This window comes from Colletotrichum spaethianum (genome assembly GCF_022836535.1).
Source record: "Colletotrichum spaethianum MAFF 239500 DNA, contig01, whole genome shotgun sequence".
NCBI lineage: Eukaryota > Fungi > Ascomycota > Sordariomycetes > Glomerellales > Glomerellaceae > Colletotrichum > Colletotrichum spaethianum.
The window spans coordinates 3,127,399-3,144,354 of record NW_026054771.1 but is presented as its reverse complement, the minus strand read 5'-3'; the positions used below and the strand labels follow the sequence as shown (position 1 = coordinate 3,144,354).

The following is a 16,956-nucleotide window of genomic DNA, read 5'->3' as shown; positions in this document are numbered from 1 at the left end:
AAGATCTATGATTGCATGTGAATCGTCACAAGTTCGCCCCTCGTACTCTGATTGAACCCCCCGATTGTTCTTCGTTCCAAGCTTCAAGGCTCCATTTTCCCTCTTCGCACTTCTCTATATCCTCCCAACACCCACCTAGGTTTTGATTTCTTACGAAGGTCTGATCCCGATGCCGTTCATAGCACCGAAAAGATCTCCAACCTCCTCGCCCGTCATGCCTTGGCTTTCAAGGTCACCCTCGTACCAGTCGCCCATCAACTCTCCGCGCACATCACCAAGGTCGAGCACATGCGGGCCTATCAAGACATGTGGCCCCTCGGTGACATACATCCCGCCACTCATTGATGGTGCTTGCGGAACTGTCCCCCTCGCGCAGAAGCCGGCGTTGCCAATGCTCCACGAAGACCTGCAGGAAATGTGGCAGATGATGCCGGGCCTGATGTCATCACTGAGAACCCACGTCGCCAACCACCGCCAACACCTCTCTAAGAGTCACCTAAAGGATATCATTGTCCAGCTCAGCTTGGCCATTGTCGAAGTTGGAATCATCACACTTGCTATTCCACTATTCGCCGTGCTGCCGGGGATTTTGTTCGCCGCTTGGTTAGGAACCTCAATGAGCATGGTCCTCGGCCTGAGCTGGTTGATGAATGGGAATGAAATCATGATCAGCTGCGACGAGTTCGGCAACAGTACTACAGATATCGACGACGACAACGAGAGGTGGATCTTCATTGGTGGCATCGGCACAAGGTGAGTTCTCTTGTCTTCTCTGGGTTCAATGTCAGCCCAAAAATCAAATCACTTACATCCATCTAGTTCGCTCCACCTAACACAATGCACAATTCCTCGTCTCGCCCGCCTCTTTGGACGCTCTTTCAGCGGCATCCAGATGGCCACCTACGGCCTCCCCTTCGACATGCTCCTTCTCGCTATCCAACGTTGCTTTCCCTTCGAAACACAAGCCTCACGCGCCCTATACACTGAGCTTCGCTCAGCCCTCCTGGATGGCGCTGTGCACCGCGTCGCCGTTCTTGCCCACAACAATGGATCTCTGCCCGTTGCTCACGTACTTGCCCGCCTCTGCTCCGACATCCAGCCGGAAAGGCTCACCAAACTTGAGATTTACACGTTCGGCGCCACCGCTTCAGAGTTTGTTGTGCCTGTTGGTGAGAGTAGCCGCAAGCCGACCCGCTTTGACGACGGCTCTGCTGCCGTTGTCGAAGAGCGCGGTCCTCATATCGAACACTTCGCCTACGCAAACGACCCCTTCGCGCAGATGGGAGTCCTACGTTCCGTCCACAAAAAGCTTGAAGGCCGCTTCTGCGGCGGTGTCTTTGTCATCCACAACCAGGTTCCCCAACCCTCAGGTCAGTGGGTGCCCGATCAACGCCCGGTGATGCTCCTGACCGACTACCTCTCGGCACTGTTCCCGGACCCTACATCTCCGCATGCCCCCAGCAGCATCCTCGACTCCGTTATGATGATCGACCGAGACATCGCCGAGAAGCGCGAGCTGGCTGCCATGGCGAACTACGCGCAGACCCGGCGATCTCGCAAGGACAACCGTCGTCTCAGCTGGACCGGCCTGGGAGCAACGGTTGGCGGCAAGAGCGGCGTCATGGACGGCGTCATGGGACTCGAAATGGCGAGGCGCGGGTGCCGGGACTGCGATGGCCATCGTGGTCGTGAGGTCAGTTGGCTTACCAACTACGTGCAAACTGGTTGGGTTGTGGAGAAAGAGTCGCACATCGTCGACGCCATGGGCATCGGAGGCAAATTCTGGTGACTTCTTCCTCACACTGACTGATCCTGATTCGAAATGTTTACTACACTGTTGGATTATAGTTTTTACAAAAGGGGGTTGGGTGTGATCAAATCGGAGGACGACGGAAATGTACGGGATATAGAGGACTGTATTTTCTCATCAGCATTCGGCGCCGGGGTTCTTGGTTAGGACACTGAAAGAATCATGATGTAACGAATCGATGTGTTATGGGATAGATGGACAGGGATGCGATATCTCACCCTCTTCATGATCCGCTTGGGAAAATGCGGAAAAGGATTGGCGCTTATGAATAGGCATATAGATGAACTCAGTACTAGTTAGATTAATCAGACACGTATATCTCCCCAGTAATACGTCTTAATGTCCAAGCCGAGAAAGTCGTCATCGTATACGCCGGCAACCTCGTCCTCCGCCGCACCGGCACATACCAGCAAGGGCATGAAGTGCTCACCGCCATGAGGAGGGTGCATGTCGTAACTGTGGGAAAACTTTCGCCAACCAGACAGCGCCTTTACGCGATCATCGCGCTTCTCCTTCTTCACAGCATCCGTCAGGTCCTTATTCCACTCGCCGACCTGCTTGGCGAGCTTCTTGGCCGCTACGGGATCTCCCATGAATAGGGACCGCATCTTGCCCATATTGTGGAGCGAGGCGAAACCGGAGCCGAGAATGGCGACGTTGGAATCCCGCAGCGCCGAAAGGGCGCGTCCCATGCGGAAGTGTTCTTCAGGGTCCTCGGAGGCGAGGACGGAAAGCTGGATTACAGGAACGTTGGCGGCGGGATTAACAAGGAGAAGTGGAACAAAGACGCCATGGTCCCAGCCTAGCTTGCGCGTTAGCCTCGAAACGAAGTTTGCGTTTTCACTTGTTGCGGTTAAACGCTCGGCTGCTGTGTTTCATCAGACATACCACGTCTTGAGTCCAGCACTGGAGAAAGGCCCTCCTTCTCGAGAGCCTGCTTCAACTCTTGTGCGATGCTTGGTGAGCCGGGGGCGGGGTATTTAAGTGAGTACGCCTCCCGTGGGAATCCACCGTAGTCATAGTATAGGTCATGACGCTCCCCTGATGAAATGGTCGGTCTGCCTTCGGACCAATGTGCTGTTACAACCACAATCGCTCTGGGAGCTTCTGGTGTGTTAAGCTTGAGGATCTTGGGCACGCGGTTCTTCAGTGATGCGGTAATGGAAGCGTGGCCAGGATCTCCTAGGATGGGCATGGGCCTTGATGCTATAAGTCAACGCCCAAAGTCGTTGGAGCTGGGGTACTGCATACCTCCGCCGTGGGAAACACAGATAACTGCACCACGTGTCATGGTGGGCGCTGTTGTTCTCAGGTTTCGGGAACGTGCCAAGATAGATCTAGGAAAATTCAAGGTTCGAAGCAAGGTGAATGAGCCCAAGGTGGTTTTCGTTGCTGTCATTCGATGTTGTTCGGCTGCCTACCATTGAGCCTTCAGGGCTGGGCTTCGGTAGCGGGTGGCAGTGGGCCTCATATACAACAAACTAGCTGCACGGTTCAGTTCAGTTGGCTCCGCGTCGGTTCATTTTCATTGGTTGTCTGAAATGCACGGGATCTTCGCCGCCCAGGATCAGATTGGTAATACCCGCGCGGGATCACATCGTTAAGTCAGCCACTGTACAACCAGTAGCAAGTCGAGGTAATGGGGCTGAGTCAAACTTCCTCCATAATCATACGCAATAGACCGATCCCGTGGAGGATCAGTTGCAATACGGTCAGGCGTCAAAGCATCGATCATGTTTTTGGACCTGGAGCGTCTGCGCGCGCGCGGTTCGGAATCTAGCTCGTAATGGATTATGGGTCCTTCGGGTTACAGCCCAGACCGAGCGATGCCAGCCTCATCCCCGCCAACCAGCTACACAAATACAGAAACCGTTTCACGGCCGCTGCCAACTGCGCGGACTCTTCCTCCGATCTCAAGGGGGCTGCCCTCGTATACAACAAAGTGGCGAGCGTTCCTGGACTGCGACTCTTCAATGCCAAGGATCTTGTAAACGTTGGTCGAAACCAAGTCCAACGCCTTCTTCTCGCTTAGCCGACCATTTCCGTTCTTCTGTGCAATGCCAGCAAGAAGTCCCAGATCACGGATAAGCCAGTCCTCCTCCAATCCGATGGCTGTCACAACCCCAGCGTCGAGGAGAGTGTCAACGGCGGTGCCGTTCGTAAGAGGAGCGCCGGTCAACGAACGCCTCTGGTCCCAGGTGTTCGAGTACGACTGAAACGGTGCAAGGACCACACCGACACCAGCGGCAGCCAGCTCGGAAGCAACGAGATGAGACTCCGCGCCTCCAATGATGGCAACACGAAGCTTAGGAGATTCTGTAGAGTGGCTCTTCGCAGCAAGAGCCTCCTCTACAGTCGCCTTGACTCGCAGCGCAGCCACAATGGTATCAGCACTGTGAACCGTCAGGACTAAGGGAAGCTCCCCGTTGACAACCTTCTTGAGGTAGGCCGCTTCTGAGTACGGGTCCGAACCGGTGTCGTTGTTTGCAACTGCCTCCAAGAGGCTGTGTCGGAGTGCTCCAATAGCGCTAGAGATGGAGGGGTTATCGCCTCTTTTGGCAGCCAGGGTTAGCGTACGATGCACTGCAACATCTTCACTCCATACAGCCCCCTTTTCAAGAGCATGCAAAGCATCAGTGTTGAAACCAACACTAGTACCAGAGTGTGTCAAACCCCCAGTGAACTTAGGCGCCGAGATGCCCTTGGTGACACCGTACCGCTTGGCCACATGCAGCTTCTTGTTGTCCAGGACAAGCCCGTCAAGACCGCGGCTGAACCCAGTGGGATTGCGGCCGTTATCCGTGTCTGCCTCGTTATCAATCTCGTTGAGGCCAATAAGCGACCCGAAGGCAGTGAAAGACTCGGTAATGTGACCGTTCGTCAGGTTAATGACCTTCTTGGACGCAGACTTGGCGGCCGCGACTTCTTCAGCGCAGGCACCAATACACTTTATAGCACCGTTGTCGAAGACAACGTTGACAGTCTCATCACCCGCCAAGTGAACATCCTCGCCGGAAAGCCAGACGTTAGACACACCAGTAAAAACCACTTCCTCCAGATCTGTAGTCTCCTCTGTGGTATTTGCTAGCTTCGGGTCTGGAGAGATAGGACCGGTAAGGGGCTTCTTAAGCTCAACGGGGTCAGAGAACTGGGCAGTTCCGTCAATCCAGACTTGCACGGGCGCAGCACCGACGCTCAAAGGATCACTGTCCCAGACGGCAATGTCGGCATCGAACCCGGGCTTGATCTTGCCGATGCGCTGACCAAGACCCAGCAATTCAGCAGGCGCAGATGTCACACTAGACAGGGCAGCATGGTAAGGAAGACCATATCTATAAGCCTTGGCAGCCTCGAACAAGACATGTTGGGCGTTGAGAACTGGGTTGTCGCTGACATAGACAGGAGTGAGGCCGTTCTCCCAGAGGATCTTGCCAGCGTACTCAGAGCCGACATAGGATTCGGCCTTGTAGTACATGTTGTCAGCAAACAATGCAGAGGCAGGTGGACGGCCTCCCCAAACACGCTTCAGAATCTACATTTCACGTTAGTTGTCAATGCAGCAGAGTCGAGTAGCCTCGGAGCCTACCTCTGGAACCAAAAAGGTCTGGTGAGCGTGGTGGAACGCCCGCACAGAGAACTTGAACTCGTTGGTGTGGTCGACGAATGCCTCCAAATCTGGAATCGTGTAACAGTGGGTGTTGATGTGCACTTGACCGCGCAACGCAGCGCTGAGACTCTCCCACTTCAGATCCTGCGGCAAATACGAGGTCTGGCTTTCAATGCCAAACTTGTCCGCAGCGTCGCACCAGTCGTCCTGGTCTCGCACAAGCTTCGCTGCTTGCTCGAACGCATGGCGAAACTCCCAACTCTCGCCAAGACGAGAGTAAGGGCCGTGGCTGCCAACCTTTCCATAAATACGCTTTGGGTTCTCTCCACATGCCATCTTCATGTAGCGCCAGTTGCGGTCTGGGTCGGCCAACATGTCTTCCGCCGAGAATTCGGTGCGGCCGTCAGCCTTGCCAACGGCATGCTTGATAACAAAGGCTTCGCCTCCCATGTTGTTGCCTGAGCCCGGCAAGATCAGGGATGTAGTGACACCGCCGGACTTGATGACCTGAATCTGTGGGTCGAGCGGGTTGAGGCCGTCTATCGAGCGGACGTACGGGGTGATATCATCAGAAAGCTCGTTGACATCTTCGCTGCCGTTGAGCTCAGGCAGAGCACCAACGCCAGCGTGGGAGTGCATGTCGACGATGCCGCTGGTCAGCTGGCGGCCCTTAGCATCCCAGATTTGGGTGTTCTTAGGAAGAGAGTCGAGCGAGATGTCGGCCTCGACCTTTTGGATGAGGCCGTAGTCGACGAGAACGTCGGCGGTGATCCACGAGTATCCTTTGCCAGCACGCGCATCTTCCGGGGAAGTTCCCTCGGCAGCCTCGCCAACCCAGATCGTTGCGTTTCGAATGAGCGTCGGACGCTGGCCGTCAACATAGCGGGCGTTCTTTTCACGACCAAGACCAATTGGATCTTGCGGCTTGTGTCGCAGCTTGGAGCAAGTTGCCAGATCCTGTTGCAGGCGGTCCACGGATAAATCGCTAGACGGCTGGCGAGTGGGCAGAAGCGATAGCTGCTTCCATTGAGCGAAAGCGATGAATGCAAGACATCCGACGATCAGCTTCATGCTGCGGCTGGGGCGCAACCACCGCTTGTGATGGTGTGCCGAGCGGCGTGGGCCCGAAGGCGACGGCGACGCGACGGCTGCGGCGCTGTACGGCGGCAAAAGGCCGCTCTTCTCCGACTCCATCTTAACAACGGTTTGGTGCTGGTCGAATGGATTGGAGACGAGAAGCTAAGAATGAAGGTTTTAGGAAAATGGTTTTAAATCAAGGCATGGAACCCAAACCCCGAAGGATGAGGTCTCTTGGCCGAGCCCTTTGCCCAATGAAGAAGGTGGCAGATGGCCCGGATGGATTATTGGCCGACGTTTCAAAGCTAAAGTGCAACCATCGCCGTCCGATTGTGAGCTTTGGGCTATTTGGAGGGGCACACACGCTGTGATCGGTTCCCTTCGGTTGCGGTTTCGGCGTTGTAACTGGTCAATGACATGGATGATGGTGAGAGCGTGGAGTCGAATGAGGAGCTCACCCTTGCCAAAGCTTGCGTGATTACGTAGCTTTGATGATAAGCTCTTGCTTAGTCAACACCTTGAGCTCAAACCTGATGAGTCAGCTTCTCAAGAAATGCATCTTATCTGTGGTAGTCTTTGGTCTGGTCTGTCTCCGACTGCGGGGTATGTTGGTTTCGTGACCGGGAGACGTGACCTTCGCTTCTACATCGTGAAGTTCCAGATACTTCGTTCAGTTCTGCGAATTCGGCAGACGTCATCATCGACACCATAGACGGCTGGCTACGCGATGAAACATAGGCAGCACTGTATGCTTACAGCAGGTGCACTTTCACATAGCCAAACAGACCATCATATAACCTTTCTAGACCTGGCGTACCTACTTCTCTCGACAGGCATCACAATTAACTTATGTCTTTGTCTCGTCATCAATGTAGGGCATTTGTATCGTCTTGCGCAACTGGGCCAATGTCTAACGTCCAGTCTGAAGCAAGAAACACCCTGTACTAAAACTAAACAAGTGAATGAAGGTGGCACGACAAAGTCAAGGCCATACAATGAGCATTCACCATTACGTATGAACCGTTCAGAAATCTGACACTAGATCTTCACGTCGCCCCGTCACGAGACGAAGCTAAGGTCATCCCTGCTGTTGGCCAGCGCGGCGTGCGGGGAAAGCCTCTTCTTCGAGGACAATGTCTAGGCTTGCTCCGTGTGATAACCTACCGCGTGTATACATCTGCCGTATGGAACGCGGGATACGCTATTTACGCTGAACGTATTTCTATGCGGGTAGATCAGAACTGAACTTAATGCACTTCCGCGTGGGTCTCTGTTCAATGCCCGATTACAGTGTACCTTATCGGTTGATGGATCAATCGATAAAACCATTCGCTGGTGCTCTCATTCTATTGCCCAAAAGAGGAATCATCACTCATGGTGCATCCTCTAGGTTCTGATTGGGAACCAAATACCTGGCGGGAGCCCGACGTGGGAGCCGACCGGCTGGGCCGATAACGGTCAGGCTTGAGTGGCAGACTTATATCAGGGACCCTCGCTTTATTTGAGGTCAGAGATCAGCTTGACTCATGCTGTAGACTGACCTTCACCCAAAGCGTTTCACTTCATCTCATCTCTTGAATCTTTTCCGAGAACGCAAACCAATACTGCATTCAAGAAGATGTATCTTGTCGCGGCTTTAGCCGTAGCCCTTGTGCTATTTTCCGCATGGAGATGGAGGTGGCGATACGCCCTAACGGTTGGTTACTCACCTTACCAAGCTACATTATTCGTCTGATGCGTGTTACAGACACAGTCTGTACAGAAAACTGCCAGAGAGAAGTCAGAGATGGCTGTGATCGAGCCACGGACGGGGTTTGATTGGCGACAGAACGACCCGACCAAGCACCGGCCCTTCAAGCCGGTCTATCATATAACGATGGGTAGGTTTTGGAGGTCTAATGACTCTTCATACATTGAGACTTACAGAACCCATTGTAGCCATTCAATCCAGCCCACCTGAAGACCTTATCATTATCGACAACAATTACCTGGACCGGGTCACGAACCGCCGGCAGATTTTGAAGGAGAATACCTCAAAGGTTGCTGGCGCGGTACCGGAAGGCATTCCGGCTCTTCACGAAGCTTGGGCTTATCTGCTCACTGAGTATCTGCCAATGCGTTACCCGACCATGTTCTCTCTTTCCGAGGACCGAACCATCTTCCAGAACCACGTCACCAACATCTCCCTACCCACAACGCCACCGGAAGATCCCGTCACCGCGCTTCAGGCCCTCGGAGAGACTGTGGAGGACGATATTTTCCTGCTGGTTGAGACTCCTGAAGGCCATCGTGCGGTCGCATTCGTTTGCTGCCATCCGGCTGGATTCGATCCCTCTGATAAGCTAGGGAAGCTAATGAAGGAAATACACACACCAGTGCCCTCGTATGACAAGATAGGGGCAAGTATGGAACGATTCTTCAGTCGACTGCAGGTGGGGAAGAGCGTTAAAAGGATGAACGTGAGTTTACGTCGTGTTCCGATGTCCACATGGGCGAAAAAGATGTTGATAGGCGATGCAGTGGTCTATTTCAACCCATGATAAACTCTTCAGCCCGAGCGATTTGCACATCTACGACGGTGACAAGACGACAGAAGACGAGGATGTCGATATTAGCAAGGTAAGTGTCTGGACTGCGACTTGCTACTATGTCTTCGCGAACCATTACTTACATGTCGTAGGCTCGCTTGCGCCAAGAGCTACAGACCTTGACAAGACTTCCCAAGACTGACGCGATTCTGTTCTCCTTCAAGACATATCTTACACCGATAGAAGAAGTCAAGAAGGAAGGGCTCGGGCTGCAGCTGGCGGACGCCATAGATGGACTGAAGAATGGCAATGCGCCTGGCATGTGGGTTTACAAGGGAGCTTCGCGTTGGGGGAAGAGCGTTTGCAACTACCTTCGGTCATAACCAACAACGAAGGGGTGCTAGATGGGTAGCTGCACAGCAGATTGGCGCATTGCACTTAGAGAAGGCATCGACTGGCTGCTGCTGCTGGTTGTTAGTTGAAGATGCTACATTGCCTCCTCCTTTCATTGGCGTGACGTCTCTGCATCGGATCCGATCTGGGAGCTGCGGCGAATTTTAAAAACACCGGATTCTCGGGTCCGACTGTGCTTGTCTCGGCGGGCGATCTCCCGCCTCAGTCCTGGAGCGATAACCAAAGACATATCAGAATCTCGGCTATAGCAACTCACATCATATAGAACGATACCACGGCCGCCACGTCTTCGCCCGCACCACTCGGCATTGGCAGCCATTGACAACTTAACAGCGGGGTGGTTTCCCAATCGCTTATAGTTGTGATTTCGGGAACGAACGCGCGCCGTGACGGTCGACGCCCAGGAAGGGTGTTCCCGGCCGTGCCGAAAAGGGGCATTTGCATGGTTTGGGAGACAGACCCGATGGGGACTAGCGACCCCACCCCGAGCCCCGTGTGAATTTCCCAGCTGCTAAAAGCTTCGCCCGGGCACGTTGTCTCCTTCGGCTCTGTCAGATTTGATGGCCCCCCTGCATTTTCATCCATACAAGATACAAACGAGATGTGGACTCGCAGTTCATTAACATCAAGCGCCTACCAGGCGCCCTGTTCATCTCTCCTTTGCTCTGTTGGTCCGCTCTCGCGCCCCAGTTTTCCGTTATCCCACTTTCTCTGCCCTTCGACGAATCGAGTCCAGGCCCGAGTCTCGGTTCCTTCGACTTTACCCGGCGCTTCCCACTGCACTGTGCTTTTCCTTGCCGCTGCAATTTTGGATCCTACAGCCCGCATATGTACATAGTACCAATATGGCGTGGCCTCATCAGCCATGGTCTCACCTGAAGCCAGGGACGTCTCCGCAATATAACGCTCACGGCCCCGTCTCACGAAAAGAGACTCTGCAGATGGCAGGCCTCTGCTGAACCGCTGAACCGGGAAACCTTGCCGTGAAACAGAGTGTCTTGTGTAGGCCCATCTCCCCCAAAGCAGCCTTTTACTCTATCCCTCGCAGCTAGGCCTGCGGGGACATCTCCTTTTTTCCAGGAACCACGGATCGAGAATGAAATCCATGTGTCGTTCGTCCCACGTTCTCAAGGATTCTACATAAGGAGACCGAATCGCCAGGCGTGTGCCTACTGCTTCCCTCCTCTTGGTTTTGAGCTTAGTTACATTCCTTCATCGTACACTGAACTTCCTGAAGCAAGGCCAAGGCATCGATTGCTGCAACCTGCGTCCTCTCTTTCTCTTTTCAAGAACTTTCATTCGTTCCCACCCTTGAATTCAAGCTTTCTCCAAGCCGCCCGGTCGGTTTTAGGCACACGCTCACTTACACCAAAAAGTACACCACAAGTCTTACACACCACAACCAACCAAACCCCGGAAAAATGAAGTTCACCTGGAGCATCGCCAGCGCGGCTCTGCTGGCCACCCGCGCCCAGTGCGAGATCCTCTGGGACGGTCGTTTCAATGATATGACTTCGTCCACCGACCTGGACAAGTGGTCCTTCAGCAGCCCCGTCGGCTCCTACCAGTACTACATCCACGGCTCCGGCAAGACGACCGAGTACGTCAACCTGTCCGAGGATTTCAAGAACCCGGCCGATACGGCTTCCAAGCAGGGTGCCAAGATCTCTCTGACCAGCACCGCCTTCTGGAACGGCCAGAACATGCGCCGCACCGAGCTGATTCCCCAGACGTCGGCCGCCATCAACAAGGGCAAGGTTTACTACCACTTCTCCCTGAAGCGTAGCGACACCAACGCCCCCTCCCTCAACAAGGAGCACCAGATCGCCTTCTTTGAGAGCCACTTCGTCGAGATGAAGTCGGGCTGGCAGAGCGGCGCCACCGGCACCGAGGACCCCCTCCTCCGCTGGGTCGTTGGCGGCAAGACCGAGTGGAGCGTCAACTGGGACGCTGACGTCTGGCACAACGTTGCGTACGAGATTGACTTTGACGCCGGCTCTGTCGGTTTCTGGCACTCCACCGGCTCCGCGGCTCTGACCCAGGTCGTCGCCCCCGTCACCGCCTCCACCTCCAGCAACGGTGCCGACTGGCACGTCGGTGTTCTTGAGCTCCCTAGAGACGGCTACCCCGATGAGAACGAGGACTTCTACTTCTCTGGCGTCTACATCGAGAGCGGCGAGCTCACTACCTCCGTTGGCTCCGGCTCTGCCGACTCTGGCTCCTCCGCCCCCGTCTCCTCTGCTGCCCCCGCTGCCACCTCGGCCGCCGCCTCTTCTGCTCCCGCTGCCGCCGCCCCCACCTCCACCGCCGCCCCTACAACGACGGCCGCTCCCGCCACCAGCGCTGCCCCCACCTCTGCCGCCCCTGTCTCGTCCGCTGCCCCTGTTGTCTCCGAGGAGCCCTCCGCTCCCGCTGCCACCACCAGCTCTGCCCCTGCTGCCAGCGCCAGCGCCAAGCCCGCTTGCCGTCGCCGCCGCCGCCGCAACCACCAGAAGCGCAACTAAGCGACCTGGTCGGCAATGAACTGGATGTGAGCGCCGGGCTATTTTGAAGCCATATTGGAGCTCGGACCTCAATAGAAAGAGGACCATTTCTGTTGTACATATCTTTTTGGACATGACTAGTCACTGTGGTTGTCGGATTTAGCTTTGAGAATATATTCTTCAGTGTACGAACCAAGCGTCCCGTTTCCATCTAGTGAAGTTGATGAAGCCAGTGAACCATAAACCTATAGTCTTTGGCCTCGGCCAAAGTTGTCAGACAGTTCACGATGGGCTAGCCACGTGAATAGTTGTAAATATAGAAATAATGTTTGGTATCAAACAACGCTGTCTATGTAGTCCCAAAATGGCCCCCCTTCCGATCAAAGGTACTTATCCACCTGTTCTTCCGTCCACTTCCAAAAGTCTTCGCCAAGTCCAGTTCCGCCCTCTTCGCGGGACTTGGAGCCCTGTACAAGGTCTTCCCTGATGGCGTAAAAGCGACCCCAAGGAACGACTGTGGTGTGAGCAGTTAGCGACAATGGACTCCAGGCCGGTAGCAGAACTCAGCTCACCCCAGTCACCCGTCTTCTCGATTGTCACCTCGGGAGAGAGCGCTGCGAAGAGCTCGGTGTATGCGCCGTAAATGGCGGGGTAGGTGGTTGCTTTCCTGAACAATGTCGGGATCAGGGCCGTGATGTGACGGTCCAGCTCCGATGAGAGGTTTCCGGGGTTCAGAGCCTGGATATGTAAGTGTCATTCGGAGCAACCGGGGCTTCACGTTAGGCGTACCAAACTGATGACACCGTCGGCCTTGTGCCGCTTAGCAAATTCTGTGGAGTGGAAGTAGTTACCAGCCTTGCTGATTCCATACTTGAACTCCTTGATCCTGTCCCTCTTGGAGTAGTCAAGATTGTCAATTTCAATGGGAGGGTAAGGCGATAGAAGCTCAGCAGCAGAGCTCGAAACCCAGACAACGCGAACACTGTCCTTGGGTGCCGTCTTGGCCGTTTCCACCAACGTGGGCGTGAGCAACTTGGTGAAGAGGAAGGGGCCGACGCAATTCGTTCCCAGCTGCAGCTCGTAGCCCTGAGCGGTCTTGCTCCCCTGGGGTGGCATCATGACGCCGGCATTGTTGACAAGGAGGTGAAGTTGAGACTCTTTGGCCAGGAAAGCCTCGGCCGCAGGCTTGATGGTGGTGAGGTCAGCCAGGTCCAGAGTCAGGATGTCCAGCTTTCCAGTTGAGCTGGGCAGGGCTTCCTTGATGGCGGCGATGGCAGCGCGGCCCTTCTCTTCCGAGCGGGAGGTGATGTAGACACTGGCATTTTTCGAGTAGAGAATCTGCGCGACTTCTTTGCCAACCCCAGTGTTTGCTCCCGTCACGATGCAGACCTGTGAGGTGTGAGCAACGTGTAGTTGAGTCAAAGGGGCCAAGGTATGATCAACTGACCCTTCCGGAGAGATCGGGGATCTCCTTCTCGGTGAACTGCGGCCGCGGAGGAAAGGCCTGCGTGAAGATGCTGAAAGGGTTGAGCATCTTGATGTTATCCCTTGAAACCAAGGTTGGAGGTAGGTAGTTAAACGTAGGTTCAACGATATACTCGGATAGAGTGATGAGAGGTGGATGAGATGGAAGACGTAAAAGAAGCCGACGTCATTAATACACCAGCTAGAAGTATCTGCAGATAACAAACCGACAACCTGATGAAGATCACACTGTTGTGGCCAACGGGGACTTCATTGGCCCGAAGCTAACGAAAAAATAGTGGAGTGCCGTGGCGTTTTTGGCAGACAATGAGCAAACTTACCGGTTATGGATCGGGGTGCGAGCTCTTCACCGAGATCCGCGCCAAATGATTGGGTGAGTCCAGCGAAGACATGTTCCCAGACGAATGGTAAAGGTGCTGACAGCTGATGACACCCGAGTCGGCAACTCTTTTTTTGTTCAAAGTGGGCCACGCAACAATCACATCCTCTTTCTTCTTCACTACCGGTACCCTTCATCCCATCATAAGGTACCCTGTCAATATGACCATGATGCCTCCGTTTTCCCAGTTTACCAGTTCAATCTCATGCCTAACCGAATCGTATAGCATAGCCCCCTTCTCCAGGGACATCCCCCAGGTCGGGCTGGGGAGGTTTTGCAGAATGCATGCAGCCGCTGCATCTAGCTTAGTAATGTACGAAGGGCAAACATGTAGGCTGATGCCGGCCCCGTTGCACGTGCAAGCGCGATCAAAGAATCACGTTAGAAAACTGAGACCCAATGAGCCAAGATTGCGTGAAACCTCTCCAGACCTCGTCCCCAACTCCCCCAACCGACTGTGGCTTCCCCGGCCGTGCAAGTCGGGCCACGTGATGTTTGTCAGCCGACCGGTGTGGGGGCTGGTCCAAGGAACATCAGCCGGGAGTCAATTCGGTGTTCTGGTTGGCTCGGAGGCTTGGCCTGGACTGGAACGGAAGCACGAGCCAACGTCTAATGCAAGACCGATAATCCACTTCTTTTTCTGTCGGCCTTTCCCTTCCAGCCTCCAGCCACAAATACACACACTAGCCGCTCCTGGGCTCTCCATTCGTCAGTTTTGTTGCTAAGGCAAGGTAGAACGGACCGTCCGCTAGGTACCTCCAGACTGACAACAACCCAAACATCACAAAGTGTGAGCCTCACATTTGCCTGGACCACTCGATCGCACCACCCCCCTCTGACCTTGACCTCCAATCTGTCGTATCCGGCCGTGTCTGGAAACGAAGTCCGTCCTCGGTTCCGACATCACCTCGACCTCTACAGAATCCAGACCTGCGCAATTCAGCACCTTCAGGTCCCATCATCGCCCTCATCTCTGTGTCTCCCGCCTTGGCATCCGCGCCCCACCTGAGATCGTCCTTCGGTCCTCTTTCAGCCTTGCGTGGGTGCGTGTGCGTCGGCACGATTGATGCACTTCCGCCACAATACGACCAGAGGCGTGGATCGCGGTGTCGCAGCTCTACTCTGGACTTCTCTCCCGACTTTTACGCCCATCGCACTTTCGTTCTGATCGCTGCAAGAGACATGCTCTGATTCGAGGCCAAATAAACTCCACCCGACTCTTCTCGCCGTTCCCTCTTTCTCTCCACGTCGTGCCACCGACCTGCAAGCCCCGTCCACCTCAGCTTCGAACCCTCCGATCGACAACACCTCGACCGACCGTGCACTCGTGCTATCGGGCGAGCTGGAATAATCTCTGAGGCATCATCAACTCTTGGTCTATGAGTATACCATAACCACCGCCGTCATGTCTCTTCCTCGTACGCTCCTGCCTTCTGGGCTTGGCTGCCCGCATCTTCCACTGCTAACTCTGCCTGCGCAGTAAGCTCAGAGGAGGAAAACAACTACACCTCCATCATCGATGGCATCCTTGCGACTGCAGACTTGACCACCATCACCCGGAAGAAGATCCGTTTGGGACTAGAGAAGGCTCTTGGCGGCAAGGACTTGAGTGATCAAAAAGTACGATTCCCTCCTTCCCTTGCGGCGAATCGTCGGCACGCGGCTTCGTCCGCTGTCGTTTGATTGACAGCGACAAGAACGTAAGCCCATGCTGACTGAACTTGGTTTAGAATGCCATCAAGGCACTGATCGAGGAGCGTTTCGATGCCATCTCCGGATCGGGAGACGCCGCCCCCACTGCCGACTCGTATTCCGCAAGTCCCGCCCCGAAGAGAGAAGCGAACGGTCACGATGACGACGAGGCAGACGGCGAGATCGAGGTGTCAATTGCGCCTGTCAGAAAGAGGCAGAAGCGCGAGGACTCGTCGGAGGACGCGGATGCCAAACTCGCTGCCGAGCTGCAGGCGCAGGAGAACAGAATGGCCAGAGGACGGACAACGCGCGGCGGCAATGGCGCGACCAGCAAAGTAACCAAGAAGAAGAAGGCACCGCGGAAGAAGAGTGACAAGAAGATTGACGATAGCGACGTTGAGGACAGCGGGGAGCCGCCGAAGCGCAAGGCCGGCGGGGGTTTCCAGAAACCATTCAACTTGAGCGAGCCGCTGGCAGAGCTGCTCGGTGAGCCTCAGGTACGTCCTCGCCGCCGTCGAATTTCCCCCCCGCCTGCGGAGTTGAGGTTGTTTGCTAACCCCGCCAAGTTATCTCGCCCACAGGTCGTCAAGAAGCTCTGGCAGCACATCAAGGGGAACGACCTCCAGGACCCCGACAACAAACGGCAGATTCGTTGCGACGACAAAATGCACGCCATTTTCAAGCAATCTAAGGTGGATATGTTTCAGATGAACAAGATGATTGGCGCCCATCTCTACCCGGTCGAGGAGCAGTAGATGACATACTCAAGAAGGTCCAAGTTTGGCGCGGACAAACGGAGCGAATTAGGCAATGGCGTCTTTCTGGTTTGGGACGGGCAATCAGCAAACTTTCTGGGGATTTGTTTGGGCATCCAGGGACAGTACAGTAAATGGACGGGACGGATCGCGACATGGGGGCGGTTCGCGAGGACACCAGTAGACGTGGATGAGTTTGTGGTCAGCATGGCATCTTCACATATCCGGTCATGCTGGCCAGGGCATTGCCGCCATTGAGACTGCAGGCTTGGCCCAAAGGACGAAAGACCAGGCTAGCTTGGCCTTTGGAAGAGGCCGGCACTAGTCTTTATTTAAACGCACTCGATTAGCCATCATGTCGCTCCACGAATTCCCAATGTCGCGATTCCAGTGACATGTGTTTGTTGTTGTGCAAGCTGGGTTGAAGCCAGGAAGCGCAGCGCCGCCCGTTTTGAATCCTCCCATGTCGGGAGCTTCTAGAAACAATCTGAAGATGACAAAAAATGACCCACGTTGCATACATTTGATTTTCTACGGACGGCTTCCCGCCGTAAAAGCCGGGAATGTAGGTAGGAAAGTGTATTTGACTACACAGCCGCACTCAGCTCACTAGCAAAGCCATAGCGCAGGTACCGTACGCCTTGCGGCGTACCAAGCAACAGGGACTGTCCGGTGACTCTTCGAAGCTCTGCTCGCCACCATAGCCAACTCAATGGGCTATGTAAG

General features: G+C 54.7%; 8 protein-coding genes across 8 annotated transcripts; 4 read left to right on the top strand and 4 right to left on the bottom strand.

Annotated features, from left to right (window-relative positions):
- Window positions 1-214: 214 nt before the first annotated feature.
- ColSpa_00851 (uncharacterized protein) lies at window positions 215-1,789 on the top strand (the record flags this gene model as incomplete). Its single annotated transcript, XM_049267063.1, has 2 exons — window positions 215-753; window positions 820-1,789. The coding sequence occupies 2 exons, from the start codon at window positions 215-217 to the stop codon at window positions 1,787-1,789; spliced, it is 1,509 nt and encodes a 502-aa protein (XP_049123020.1).
- A 326-nt stretch (window positions 1,790-2,115) lies between these two features.
- Window positions 2,116-3,005, bottom strand: ColSpa_00850 (extradiol ring-cleavage dioxygenase; the record flags this gene model as incomplete). The annotated part of the gene is made up of 2 exons (XM_049267062.1): window positions 2,116-2,612; window positions 2,699-3,005. 2 exons carry the CDS (start codon window positions 3,003-3,005, stop codon window positions 2,116-2,118), a joined length of 804 nt encoding a protein of 267 aa, XP_049123019.1.
- Window positions 3,006-3,662: 657 nt separating this feature from the next.
- On the bottom strand, window positions 3,663-5,285 carry ColSpa_00849 (uncharacterized protein; the record flags this gene model as incomplete). The annotated part of the gene is made up of 1 exon (XM_049267061.1): window positions 3,663-5,285. One exon carries the CDS (start codon window positions 5,283-5,285, stop codon window positions 3,663-3,665), a length of 1,623 nt encoding a protein of 540 aa, XP_049123018.1.
- Window positions 5,286-5,354: 69 nt separating this feature from the next.
- ColSpa_00848 (uncharacterized protein) lies at window positions 5,355-6,611 on the bottom strand (the record flags this gene model as incomplete). Its single annotated transcript, XM_049267060.1, has 1 exon — window positions 5,355-6,611. The coding sequence occupies one exon, from the start codon at window positions 6,609-6,611 to the stop codon at window positions 5,355-5,357; it is 1,257 nt and encodes a 418-aa protein (XP_049123017.1).
- Window positions 6,612-8,280: 1,669 nt separating this feature from the next.
- Window positions 8,281-9,405, top strand: ColSpa_00847 (uncharacterized protein; the record flags this gene model as incomplete). The annotated part of the gene is made up of 4 exons (XM_049267059.1): window positions 8,281-8,374; window positions 8,421-8,953; window positions 9,006-9,113; window positions 9,175-9,405. 4 exons carry the CDS (start codon window positions 8,281-8,283, stop codon window positions 9,403-9,405), a joined length of 966 nt encoding a protein of 321 aa, XP_049123016.1.
- A 1,452-nt stretch (window positions 9,406-10,857) lies between these two features.
- On the top strand, window positions 10,858-11,940 carry ColSpa_00846 (uncharacterized protein; the record flags this gene model as incomplete). The annotated part of the gene is made up of 1 exon (XM_049267058.1): window positions 10,858-11,940. The coding sequence occupies one exon, from the start codon at window positions 10,858-10,860 to the stop codon at window positions 11,938-11,940; it is 1,083 nt and encodes a 360-aa protein (XP_049123015.1).
- Window positions 11,941-12,299: 359 nt separating this feature from the next.
- ColSpa_00845 (putative oxidoreductase) lies at window positions 12,300-13,453 on the bottom strand (the record flags this gene model as incomplete). The annotated part of the gene is made up of 4 exons (XM_049267057.1): window positions 12,300-12,433; window positions 12,492-12,657; window positions 12,709-13,308; window positions 13,367-13,453. The coding sequence occupies 4 exons, from the start codon at window positions 13,451-13,453 to the stop codon at window positions 12,300-12,302; spliced, it is 987 nt and encodes a 328-aa protein (XP_049123014.1).
- Window positions 13,454-15,188: 1,735 nt separating this feature from the next.
- ColSpa_00844 (uracil catabolism protein 4) lies at window positions 15,189-16,230 on the top strand (the record flags this gene model as incomplete). The annotated part of the gene is made up of 4 exons (XM_049267056.1): window positions 15,189-15,201; window positions 15,264-15,403; window positions 15,514-15,972; window positions 16,057-16,230. 4 exons carry the CDS (start codon window positions 15,189-15,191, stop codon window positions 16,228-16,230), a joined length of 786 nt encoding a protein of 261 aa, XP_049123013.1.
- Window positions 16,231-16,956: the final 726 nt, after the last annotated feature.